Source organism: Rhopalosiphum maidis, chromosome 1 (assembly GCF_003676215.2).
Source record: "Rhopalosiphum maidis isolate BTI-1 chromosome 1, ASM367621v3, whole genome shotgun sequence".
NCBI lineage: Eukaryota > Metazoa > Arthropoda > Insecta > Hemiptera > Aphididae > Rhopalosiphum > Rhopalosiphum maidis.
Window position 1 is genome coordinate 50,946,899 of NC_040877.1, and position 14,892 is coordinate 50,961,790.

A 14,892-nucleotide genomic window follows, 5' to 3' on the forward strand; every position below is an offset into this window, starting at 1 on the left:
CTACCTAGGGGAGAGGTGGAGGAGAGAGAACCGTAAATTTGCATTTTTTTTATCGCAGGACCTATACATATATATATATATATATATATATATATATATATAGAAGAATAGCTCCTATTTTGCATGCGGGCGACCCTGCTGTCCGCGCAAAGCCATATTATTATAATATAATGTAGGGCGAACGAAATCGAGTATACTGTACTATATACATTTGCGCTCAATATAATATTATGTAAAAGATATTATACATTCGAATATAATCACTGCCAATTTTAACAAATTATATGATGTACATAATTTACGCGTATTCGGCCGACTCGCCGCCAGACATCATACTAACCAGTAACCGTATTATTATATTGTAATTTTTATTATTTATTTATTTATTATTATTTGTTTCTCGTCAAGTGGTCTACGCGCGACGACACTTTGTTTCGCTACTGCAGACTATATATACCGTCATTAAATATTATTGTTGAAATAATCGTCCGAGGCCGTGATCACGGACGGACTGCGTGACGCTGTCACGTGACGGGGATCGCGTCCGTCAGCGGATCGACGAGTGGTCCGACCATACGGACGGGCCGTGCGTCTGACGGCTATGATAATATCGTCATAATAATAAATAATAATATATAATACACAATACAATAAAATATGCGCCCAAATGTAATAATAGTAATAAACCTCCGCCGACCTTATGCACGCTGCATCAACCAGCAGCGCATACATCCACAAGGTATATAATATAATGTATAGGTACCTACCCCCGACGGGCACGCGTATATACGCCGAATTACCTGACTGTACCTATAAGGGTGTTTCACGATACATATTATTGTATTTTAAAGCGATGGACGCGTGTACGTGTAATATATTATGCGCGCAACCCTTTTTATTTTTCCGAAATTGGGGTGTGTACACGTCGCCGAAGAGGCCGCCGCACAGCTGTGACGGACACCAGGCTTTAATAATATTCATTTTTCCACTGCGCGTATATAATATTATACATGCGTATATGCTATATATATATTTTAATAATAATAATAATATAATATCGGATACGCGCGACATGTAGTATATATACGTGGTGTGATCTGCATCTGCTGCATTTCTCTCGCGCGCTGCAGTCTCCACGCCAGTCAGATTCGTATTTTTCCTCGCCCAATCCTTTTTTTTTTATATTATACATAATAATATGCTGTTCACGTATATGTGTAACCCTCAATGCGCGCCCGACACTCGACGATTTTCACGAAATTCGTCAAACGTCATCCCGTTTTTGGGTAGATATTATTTATTGAAGCTATTATTGTCTGTCGTCCGTCACGAGTGTCCACCTCCTCCTAGCACCCCCTTCCCACTCCAATCACTCACCCGTAGACTATACACGACCGACTGCAATAGTTTCGACCTTCGTTATTACATCACAAACGAACGTACCGCCGTCGAGTCGATCATACAACCATACATGCACTATGTGTAGGTACACGCCGCCGAGAGTATATTGTATTTGTATATAATGTATTTGTTTAACGATACTGCGACTATAACTCCACGAGCTATATTATAGCGCCGGATAACCGTAGCCGTCGTCATCGTCGCACATTTAAATAAATCAATTACCGTCGGTCGCGAATCAGTAACATGCGTAACGTCAAATATATTAATACTATACATATACACACGGCGTTTTAACGAGCCGGGTCTACTAACGAGTAGGTATGTCATTTATGTACACAACGCGTAATTATTATTATAGCAATTTAGCTGCTATTTATTTATTAGCCACCCACCCACCAATCATGCTCGATTATATAATTGGTTTATTACGTGTATGTACGTATAATATAATTCATACGTTTTGTAAATGGTATAAAATGTAATAGGTATAATACATAATATTATTAATGACATAAATAATACGCGGAAATTTAAAAGCATGAATTATCCGTTGCAGTTTTCTGGACACTTGACGTAGGAGTATATAATTAGGTTTTGCGTGAATACTATCACCTAAAAACATTGACCGAAATATTTACATTTATTTTTTTTTCATTTTGTTATCCTTATGCACGGATACCTTTATTGCAACTTTTATCCCATTCAACGGGTGCGTTCAAATGTTCTTCCTCAAAGTGACAACAGTAATAACAATTATAAATATTAAGTTTTTCATCGTCGTTTCGTAACGACAGCATCCTATTACGACGAATGTATTAAAAATTAATTAAAATATGTGCGAGTGTGTAAAAATGTTTTTTTACCACACAAATAAGGCCATATCAACAGAATTAGTTCTCTATAGATCTACACAGCAGAGCGAAACTGAAATATTTCAGATGATACAATGAACAACTATAGTCTGTTGTGTGTATAAGATAAATGTGTATATATATTTATTAAGTGTGTACACAGAACAAATTCGTCGGAAACAAAAAGTCCTTACACCGCGCGATTGGCGACCGTATTTGATAAAACATTATAACAATATTAAAAAATATTATATAGCATGAGAAATCCGGTTTTTGTTTGATGTGCCCGGAACACAATATACGTGACGAACGATACGTATATAAGTGCAACGGGAGAAAATAATTTTTAAAAACTAAACTCCGGACAAAAGAAACGCACGCAATGGTTATAGCGGGTTTGGACAATACGCGTGCCCCGAAAATGTATTATGTAAATCATATTTTGTCAACGCGATGACGTTTGATGAAAATAATAATAATAATAACCCCGAAATGTGGTTACCAGCATATTAGTACAATAAGGTAAACGCGCGTGCGCTATCGATGTACGATGTGTACGTAAGTATGCGCTTATACCCACGCTCATAATATTATTATAATCGAAACTCGTGCGAATTCAGAAATTAAAAAAAAAAAAAACACAATAAACGATTTCTAGTCCTCAAAGATTATTGGCACGGTCAATTTTCGCCAACGAAAGTCACGTCCGGTCGCGGACCCGGAGGCAACGCATACGATAATACGTATCTATAATATGTATATTTATAATATAAAACACATGTCGTGGGTGTCTTTTATTATAGGTACACATTATAAATATTACGTATGTTTATTATATAGATATGATGATGCGCCCGATGTACTGTGTACATAATATAATAAAATGGGTAAGGTTAGACCATATGTGTGTGTGTGTGTGTTTAGACGGACACAACTGTAATATGTACGCTGACCATGACTGCAGTCGATGTACATAGACCGACCGCTGCAGCACGCCACGTCCGCCCACCGATGAGATTATATTATTATTATTATCCGGCGTGCAGCGTTTACACTGTTATTACTTATTAGATTTTTAAGTCGTGTGACGACGGCCGATATAACGGCGTTTAATATTATTATTATTGTCGTCGTCGCGCATTTAATCACTTTGATATTTAAATTTATTTTCTTCTCTTCAAGTCGCGTCCGTACATATTATAATATTATTATTATATCGTACTTTCCTCGGTCGTGACCCGTCGTATACAATATAGTGTAGACTGTGAAAAAAAAACGACGTAGATATCGTATTATATATTAAAATATTTCGTTATTATTGTCCGTGTCATTTTTATTTCTCATTTTTCGGAGCGAGGACGAAAAGAAAATAATTAAAACGACGCAATAATGATATTGTAATAATATTAAATCGATATAAGGGAAACGATCCGGGAAACGCGTATAAGATATTCCATTACAAGTCGGTTGTAAACGCGAACGCGGTCGTGGTAGGCACCTAAATAAATATATAGGTACACGTTCGTCGTCGTCGTCAACGTCGGGTTAGGTTATATACGCCGCCGCGTCCCTGACACGGTTTAGTGACCACACCGGCGGCGTAAAGGGAAAATGTGTAAGTGCGCGGAGTAAGTACGAACGATACGCAGTGACGAAACGATGAGCGCAACCGTACGCCGTCGCCACCTCGTGCGCATATATATAAATATTATAGTCCTCAATCCTCATCGTCAGAGTCGCCGCCACGCCGTCCTTCGGGCGTCGTGACCCGCAGTGTCGTGGGAAGCCCGCGGGCCGTAACGACGTTTTCACATATTATTATTATTATTATTATTTTAATACTTTAGAATATTATATTATACATAAATAAGTGTACGGTGAGCGCGTTTGCAGTGTGTGTGTGTGTGTGTGTGCAATGTCCGTTCTGCTACTGCCGCCGTTTGACGGACGGACGCGAATGCGAAAAAAAAATCGCTTTTAATTCGAACGGATTGCCGCCGGACGACAGCGAGGGTCACTGTGGCAGTTATAGCTATTACATACTGTGCACATATAATATGCAATGTGCGCGCGTATATAATACATCACGATGATGAGTGTAACGCGTGGTGTTCGATTTCTATACGATATACTAATTGGCGATATATACGACGACGATCGTTTGTATACAATATAATAATAATAATAATATAATCCGCGCGGGCGGCGGCGGTGTTTACGGTCCGATAAACACGACGGTGGCACTTGTATACTTATATATATATATATATACATATATCTATACGGACGTGTAAAAAAAAAATTGTGAATGACGCAACGGAGAAAGGGTGAAATATATTATTATATGTCGTCGTTCCCGCGGGGGCCGGTGCGCGGCAATAGCCATCGCGTATAATAGCTTATAAAACAGTTGTGCACGGGAGTCCGAACTGGACAATGGGCATACGGCCGACTGTCAATCCGGTGGCGGTGGCCGATGGGGTAGCGCGTGTACAAAGTATCGAGAGAGACAATATCTTTTTATAGACGCGCGTGTAGCGGCTCAGCGAAAGGGTTAATTTCGATTTTACCACCGACCGTCGATGACCTCCGCATATATGTGCATGTAAATATACGATATGTGACGTACGCGAATTATAATATACATAACATGCGTTATATTACTATGTTTACCCCAGTTCAAACGTATGACTACAAGAGAACGAAAACGCAATCGACCCGAGGCTAATATATTACTGTCGCTAATAGACAAACCGCGCTCGGACTTTCGTTTTCGTATACAGTACATGTATATAATCTACACACACTGCTATCCTCTTCGTCCATTGCAGGCATACGCGTGTCTATATATCGCAGCCGTCGTCGCTTGACCTCAAACCGTCCATCTCTCTGAGGCGTATTATTATTATTTGTTTCTCTAGCAGTTTTTATTATTATTATCATCGTTGATAATATAAGACGTACTTAAGACATCATAAAAGGGTCTGTCTGAATTGCATTGATGTCATGAGCATCAAGTAGTCGCATCAATGCGTCATATATAGGACATAGGTATAAAATATATAAAATATTATACCTACACATTTAATTACAAAAATTGTGTATGATATTACTTTGTAGATTTAGGACTGACAGAATAGTATCTTGAAAGTATAGGCGAGAGAATATGAAATGTACCTATACCCCGGCTATACACCTATAGGTATATAATGTTATACATAATAGTATGAAATAAAATTAAGTCATACAGGTACAAATCCTTAGAGAAATGGCATTTATTTCGGATGCACTGGCGGTAGATAAATACATATTTTATTAAATAGCCGTAACTGTCGTCGGAGTTACGAGTTTACGCGGATGTGAACGTTTGCACTGGTTATATTATTCTATTCTATTTTTTTTTTTTTTTGTATTTTTTAATTCGAAAGGATTTCGCGCTCCCCGTCGCGTGGCCAAATGTCGTTCGTGTCCGGCGGCTATTGACGATTATTCGGCCGTTAAAAATGTACGCCGCGCGAATAATAAGTTTCCCATGGACGTGCGGACCACTAACATTACTATTATTATTATTATTATTGTATGTACGGTGCGGGAGAGAACGGACAGCCGAGGACGGCGGCGGCCGGTTTTCCCGGTTGTCGCGCGCGGATGCAATTAAAATTTGTCGCCGATCCAGAACGCGTCGATCCAGTGTGAAACGCGCCGCTAATGGGAAACAAGGTTGGATTTATTACTATTATTAGTATTTACACCACCGCTGCAAAGAGAGAAAAAATATATTGTGTTTAGTATAATTGACCAGAATAATAACGACGATAATGATAATAATATAACACGACATAATGGAAATCTCCGCGTGGAACCCGATGAACCGAGCGCGGCGGAAAAAAGGTCCTCTGGCCGGGCTAATGACTCGCGTTGTCACCTGGAGAGCTTCGCCGTCGTCGCAGTTTCTCTGTCTCCGTCTCTATAATAGACGACGGTATTTTTTTCATTCAATTTTTCTTTTTACTGTTTTCGCGGTCCGTTGCGCCTCGGTTGAGTTTCCACACGCTGCAACGTCGGGTCGTTTTTTTTTTTAAGTTTTTTTTTACACGCGCCAAAAATTTAGGACCCACGCACGAAATCAAGGACCTTTAATTATTATTATTTTGCTCTGCCCCTCTTTCCAACTATCTTTCTCTCTACGGGCGGTTGCCTGTCACCTGCAATTATTAGGTGACGACGACGACGACGACGACGACGACTACACCGCCGCGGTACCGGTTTTGTTATGCGTCGTGCCACTGCATCTATATTAAATAATATTAATTCAAAGCTATAATACATATTATATATGTATAGAAGGACCAAAACGAATTGGCCGAAAATTAGCTCAAACGTCTGCGACCCGTCATCTGCGGTCGCTGCCGGATAATGATAATCGTCTATTTCAAACGTCAGTAAATATAATATGCACTTTGGTGTAATTGTAGGATAAAAGGACGAGTTATTATCCCATGTCTTTGTCAAAATTTAATCATATTTTGAATTTAGAAAAAACTAGGTGTATTTAGATTAATCGCAGACTTTACGGTTTTAAGTGAATGATATTGCTGCAAATCGAAGTACACTATTATAAGAATCTTGTACAACAAATAAACGTTTTAATTAAAATTGTAAACGATAGAATGTTTCGACACGAAACAAAAAGAATTTCTTATTTACATAATTTACCATATATTACTGTACGAATGGCCATTATTGTGTAAAACGTTTATACTGGTATGCATATTATATATAAACACAAAAAGTTTTTTTTTTTTTTTATCACGACGAATAACGCGTGTGGACTACAGCAAATATAAGCAGCGAAGGACAATTATTTAAATTGTAGTTCACTTGACCGCGCGCGCAAATAGTAATTTTACTCCTGTCGCAACTATGTATAATATATTTTAATATTATACTGTTATTATTATAAACATTCGTCGTGAATTTGATGAACAATTTCCCTGAGATGTTGAAAGACGTTTCGAAACGAATCGCAGCACTCGCTACAGTAGTAACGATAAGATATTGTGTGAAATATAGGTATTATAAATACGGAAAAATAAGGAAGCCACCCTGACGACGACCCTGCACGTTGTCTCGGTGCGTCGGTATCGTTGCTTACGGAGTATTTTGCGGGCGGAAGGGGGTAGAACGAGATTATCTTTTTGTCATTATTTTTCTCGGAATATAATACACGCAGAATATATATCTAGGGTGTACGAGATTCATAACATATTATTATGGTTTTTGCCGGCGGGCGTAAAACGAAATTCGACGACGGCACAATTGAACACGAGTGAAGAGGAGGAGTAAGTGTATAACTTTTCAATTTCGTGCGTTCGACCGAATTCGAAACCGATTGCGTAACTTTTTCAATCATTCACCCAAATATGAAAAAATATAATAATAAAGAATTGGTACATAATAACCTACCCCGTTTGGTTATGCATAATAATTTTATATGAAATAAGCACAACATACCTGAGTTGGTGGTGTTGGATTCGGCATCGACGCAGGACAACGCCGAGCGGTTGGACTTTTTGTAGCCCAAGTCCTCAGATGACTCGGATCCCTGTTTTACTCGTCCGCCCTTGGTGGCGGCGGCAGTGGACTTTTCGTCCTCGGAACTCGCGGCACCATCTTCGCCACCGTTGTTCCGGTCGGACGTCCGCTTGGGCGTGCTTGACGGCGGTGGTCGTCTGTGATGATGATTATGATGATTATGGTGGAGTGTAGACGGGTCGTCGGCACCAGCCGGTGACTGGGACCGGTGGTGTGATTTCGACTTAGACGCTGAAAGACCGTTATCTAGTGGCAGTGGCGGCGGCGGTGGTCCGGCGCAGTCGTCGCCACTGTTGCTGTTGCAGTTGGCAGCCAGCGAGTCCTTGCTGCAACCGGTCATCTTGTGCTGTACGAACCGGCATATATCTGACAATAGGAACACTCTCTGACACTGACCACACGTCAGCAGATCAACCTGATCGGTGCCGCCGGTGCTGTGTGTCGGGTCCGTATCCGCTAAAAATAGAAAAATAAATCGGTGAAAATTGTTGTATAGGTGCGTATCATTATAAATAAGTGGTTATTCCTATCAATTATAGGTTTTATTTCAAGTAAATATGCGTTTTTATCTACATATTTATAAAATATATATTGTATTCATTGTACACTACAAAATTATTGACGCTTATAGTAACATATGTATACGACATTCGTACACGACGATTTTGTCAGAAAATTAAAATACGCACTTAGTCCGATTATAGTAAAATAAGTCCAATATATATACCTATACTTAATCAAACGCCCTCGACGCATTAAAACGATCGTGCCGATCTATTGCTTATTGTTATCATTGTTTGGGGATGTGTCCGCGCGCGCGCCGGACGTCGTCCATTTTGTGTTCGATCGGTGGTTTTAATGATGAAAATCAATAACCATTCGATATACATCCCCTCCTTTCCTATACCACGGTTTCGGTATCACGTACACGTCTGTGTAATTTTTTTTTTGTTTCGCGCCCCGTCGAAAAACACAATATGAAATCGTCCATCAGTAGCAAGTACAATAATAATAATAATGGCAACGATGACGACGTCGATGTGTGGTCGCGACGCAAATTAGTTTAGTTCTGTTTGAGGGTTACAACTGCGGGCGGAGAGGGCGCCGCTGCCGTCGCCGTCGCATACAGAACGCTACTTATCGCGATGACGCGTCAGAGGTGATCACACACACATCACACATACAATACTTATATTACGCCATCGTCAATATATTATACAAAATGTGTGTGTATATTGTAGGCCGTGACGGTTTCGGCATCACGAATAAACCTATGCCACGCGCTTATTATAGGTGTTGATCGTTAAAAGTTGATCGATAATTTAATTTATTAAATAAGTTCTTAATATATTATTTCATATGATATTTTATCGTAGTTTATTCATGAAAAAGTGTTCGGATATTTTACACAATAAACGGGCGAGAAAGACGATTATTTGTGGGAACTATAGGGCGAAAGGAAAATAATCAATAATTGAACGAATTTCAATATTTTTCCACATAATAATATCATAATATATTATTATTATACGACACCGCCGAAATAGTATATAACGTAATAATAATATAAAACTGACCTTGGACGAAGATACGAAAATAAAATCGTAAATATATGCACCTATACAATATAATGCGTTCGACGATGCGCGAGAGGCTGTCTCATAAATCGTTTCCGATAACCCGGAAATCCGCCATTTATATTATATAATATATTATAACGTGTGTATACAATATATTTGTGTTACGTTTAAAGAGTAGTGGTTCCCTTATACGTTAAAACCTACTTCACTGCAACGGTTTTGCAGTGTCCGCCCGACGATGTCCCTAATAGTTTTTAATCGCTTTGCAGGAGCCGGGGATATTGTTTATGCACTTCTGAATGGGGGACGGTAGTGGCGGGGCCGCTTGTATATACTATAATAGCCGACAAAAGTGGCAAACGTGCGTTTGACGTGAAAATCTCGGACGGCAATATCGTACGTATTATATTTTATATATATGACCCAAATATACAGTTTACACAACGATTTTCGTTATATACCACACCGGGCGTACCACATATCGCTGCTCCACACCACTCTTCAAACCTACGCGTATATATATGTATATACCATTCACACACGCACACCCACAAACACACTGGTGAAGACCTTAAATGCGTCTAATGGACACTCGCCGTACACAATATATATATAAATGAATATAGGCGAGCACACGGTGAAAAATCCCGTGGGGTAGTGTTTTTGTTTGCCCGAGGGGTGCGTCCGCCGTTCGGGCACCGGGGCGAAGGGTGTAGCAGAGAACGTATAAATGTATAGAGGACGGCCGCAAACATCTGCGCGCTATACGCTATAACATACAAAAATATGCACCCGCTGTGAGAGAGAGTAGCTGCAGTGGCGGCGGCGACGATGGTCATTGGTCAGATCGATTGGTCATCCGGTCAGTTTTGGTCAACGCCCCAGGCCCGCGCACCCCCTCTTTTGAGGGATGTAGCCGCCCCACCGACGACGCCGGGGCGGTGGTCAAACCCGCACGAGAAGTTTTCCACCACTTCCGGATCATTGTGTGTACTGTATACGTAAACGCATATGTATATTGAATATATATATATATAGATATTATTAGGTATAATATAAATATTTATTTCCTTTTATATTTTTCACGTATTTTCATAGTGTCCGGGTTGACTTTTGTGTAACATATTATTATCGTTTATCATATTTTATATAAAATATTATATTTTAGGTCGTCTGTCACATGTCCCCGCAGTCGTTTGACTTTTCGAAAAATAAAAACCCGCATTGTCGGTTGCAAGACTCCCCGTCGGTGCCAGGAAATTACAGCTATCTGCCGCCGCCGGTTTGTCGTTGAACACAAACACACCAGCTACACCACCATCATGACCCACTACCTTCCCCCCCCCCACACACTAACAACGAGCAACTCGCAGTCGACGTCCGGATTTAAAATAGCGAAATAAACAAGAGGCATATACACTTCAAACGTATAATCGTATATACACACGCGGGCATTACACTGCGTACAAATAACATATCGTATGTGCACGCGGTCTACCGGACATGACCACCTTTTATTTTTATAATTTTTTTTATCTATTTTACCAGAAATATAAATTAACCCGCTGCTGTTTTTACGGCTAGAAAAAAATGTCTCCATTGTTTTTTTTTCTCCACTGCCCCCGTGCGTATATACGTTCGCTCGCTGCAATTATAACTGCCGCTATAAATTACAAACGTGTATAAGTACCTCTATACGTACGTAATCACGTATTACTCGTGTGATTGATCGCCGTCCGACCGGCTGATCGATCGATCAATCATTCGGATCGCGGCGATCCCGGCGGCGTCGGCGCGTTGGTTACTGCATGACACAATCGTAATGCACCGCGCGCGCGATGTGTATATCTACAATTGCAGCAGAGTGTGTACACTTTGCAGAACACATATTATCATACTTTCTCCTCTCGATCGCCATTGTATGTTGTATGCATTTACCTGTGTGTCGTAAACTCAAAATAGTTTTTTTTTAGTTCAACGCAACGGCGGCAGTTATTTTCGAACTTATTTATACGCCTGTCGGATTATCACGTGGTTCGTCGTAAAATAAAACTAACGCGTTGTTTACTCGTTTCTATAATTATATCAGGTCACCATTCAACTATTGTATATAATATTCAATCGCTTAATTATGTGCATAATAAAAATAATCGTGAAATTGGGAAAAACCGTACCGTTAAAAGTGTACTAGCCTCTATACGTGTATAACGTAGGAAGAGAGGATTCGAGATATATGTATACATATATATAGATATACGGGTTATAATATATATTATGCCTACACCCTCCGGAAAATAATAAGCACTGCACACAGCAGACGCACTCGAAACTCGCGTACACTTGGCCTATGACATACGACTGTAGTGCAATGGCAACGGTTTTACGGGTCAAATGTAAATATGAAAAAAATATACCGTATAATACGTAGTGTAAATGGCTAATATATATGACATTAAATAAAGAGTAAAGGCGACGGCATTATATTATATATACCTACAAAGGTGCTGTGGTGGTCGTCGCCGATATACACACACATATAGTGGGAAAACGTATTTAACGGTATATAAGGGGCGATAGAAATGATAATGACATGAAAGGAAGTGCTGCTCATATATGTACTCTCTCTCTATCTTTGCCTCTCTCGCACGGGCTTTTATACATATACTTACATGTATGTATGTTCTTGCATATAAATCTCGCCACCGTTACCGACCGTGTCCGTGCCATCACTTCCTTGGCCACCGTCCTGGCACGTAAATAATATAATAACACACCGTATATAGGACATAGGCAAATATTACTATACCGATTCGGTAAAATATAATATTATTATTTTACACGTCGTGCAATCATAGACTATGATGGCAGCGCACCACGATATATACGGGGCAATAAAATCTCTCGCCTACGATGAATAATATTAATATATAACGCCGCGTTTGCACAGCTGTCCCCGGCCAGTTGTCGGGCGCCCAGCAGCAGCCACGTACAAAGTATTATTATTATTATATACTATGTGTGCCCCCTTTGGCGTTTTGATCTATCGGCCAAACTGTGTAAACTGCCGCAAACGCGCGCACGCTAACACACAAGCACACATAGTATACATTATGTACACGAGTCGTGCGGGTTCCCCCTAGGCGACGACATCGCATAGGTAAAAATCATATATATATATATATATAATATGTGTGTGTAGGTAGACGTTTGTGTGAGCGACCGTGTATTCCGGTAAACGCGATTAGAACTGCTCGCACGCACACACATGCTGCGTGGCGGTGACCCGACAACAACAGCCAGAGGGACGATTTTTATTGGTTAATTCGATTGGCGACGACCCCGCGGGACCTCAGCTACAAATGCACGACGAAGACGACAGAAAGACCAGAACGACCAGAAAAAAAAAACACCGTCAAACTTTTGGCCTCGGGAAACATTTTTTTTCTTCTTCTCGCCTTTTATTTTATTTTTTTTCCCACAGGACTTAATTGAAACGCGAACGAAAAACCGCCACCTGCACCCCACCACCACCATCACTACTGCTGCCACACAGTACACGCGGAAAAGCTCGGCTCGCGGATGTCCTCCGTTCGCGCGTCGCAATAAACAACTTAAAAGGACGCCCGACCGATGTAATTGCCGGAATTTTACGACCCTCGCCCGGTTGGCATCGTGCCGGAGCTCGTACACCGAGATTAATAATAATTTTCCGCAAGGGAAACGCGTGAGGTTTCTATTAAAAAGGACGACTTTTCGATTTTCTATACCAGAAACTATAATAAATATATGTGTGTGTATATATATATCCAATACCATCCTCCGCAAACCCCTCAAACGTGGACGTTATCGGGTATCGTCGTCGTGAGCCCGCCTCACAAATTGGACCGATATTTCTATTTATTATTTGTACGCGAATTAATGGACTTTGGAGGATTACAATCGACAGCCGCAGTCGCCCTTCGGATTCATATATATACATAGATCTATTTATCATATTCCATGCGCGCGCGCACACACTCTCTCACTCTCTCTCTCTCTCTAAATGTATATAATATAATTTCGATCGTCCACGGACGACAATAATACGTCTGCGTATTACGTATATACGACGACATTTTGTAGTCGGGGGTAGAAAACACAATTTTCTAAATGGTAATATTATATTCGCTACAGCATGATAACCGTATGCACCGCACACAGCACCACGCCACACATTTTACATAGATATAACGACAAAATATGTAAGTAGAATACACGCGGTGACACAATCGTCGGCCAACCGCTACGATAATACGGCGGTAACAGTAATAATACATGAACGGATTTGAGAATTTGCTCGGAAATGATTTAATGTATACGTATCGCAATCGCCACCAGGCATTATTATTGCGATCGTCGAGTATCGCGGGCCACACACGAGTACGCCATAATGTTATTATATTATTATATATATATGCGCGTACGTTACGGGTATATAACATGTCATATATGTATATGTATATAGGTAGATAGTCGTGTGACAATCCGTCTCGCGCGTTCGCGGAAGATATCGATCTCTGAATATAATTTACCGACGTCAACTGGTTTCGCCCGAGGCCTCGCGGTAAAGCGCGCAGTGACCGGAGACGTCGAGATAATATTCTATTTCGAATAATCGATTCTCGGCGAGCGCGTTCGGTCGACGTACCTGCATAACACACGTCGTCGCATACAGTGTACTTAACCCATAGCCGGGTCTTTGCGGAAAATGGAACGAGTGAAAAGTCAATATTGATGGCGCGCGCGTAATATGCCTCTTTATACAATAGGTACGCGTTTAATATGATAATAATATTGCAAAACGATCTCGCGTTGTAGTGCGCGATTTGTCGCGTCGTAACGTCATATCGGTTGCTTCGATAACAACCGTCGAGTGGTATTTTACAAACATTTCGTTACGTAAGTGCGCGGTGGCCGCGGAATCGTGAAAATCTACAGCATTATTATTATGACGCCATCACGATATCACACTGTTGCTACTGACCGAAACGCGTTTTTTCTCCGTTTTTTACCTTTTTTTTTTTTTATTTAATGGGTTTCGCGAGCGAGGGTTTTACGAGCAGGGACGACGATTATTCATTTCTCACAGTGTGTATAACTGCCTGCAGCGCCGCACGTTTATCCCGCGTCACACCGATAACGCGCGCGTATAAAACAATCGCGCGATTACGATTTTTTTATTATTATTATTATATTCTGTCGCGTAATCGATCGATTTGGATTATATTATTGCGACCGTGCAGCGAGCAGTTGTTGTTATTTTTATGACCGATTGTGCGCGCGTATACACGATACGCGTGGTAGCTATATAATATACCCGACACAATAATGTAATAAACCATGGTAATAACAATGAAAAAAATTGAAAAAATTTGCGCGTAATAGGTAATTATTCTCCGTTCGGTGTGCGCGCGCGCGCGTGT

At 40.5% G+C, this 14,892-nt stretch overlaps 1 protein-coding gene across 1 annotated transcript in view; it reads right to left on the reverse strand.

Annotated features, from left to right (window-relative positions):
- Positions 1 to 14,892, reverse strand: part of LOC113547792 (B-cell lymphoma/leukemia 11A-like) — a 30,687-nt gene that overhangs the window by 6,651 nt on the left and 9,144 nt on the right. The window contains 1 exon segment of the mRNA XM_026948292.2: positions 7,770 to 8,306. Within this exon segment, the coding sequence (XP_026804093.1) occupies positions 7,770 to 8,306 (537 nt within the window).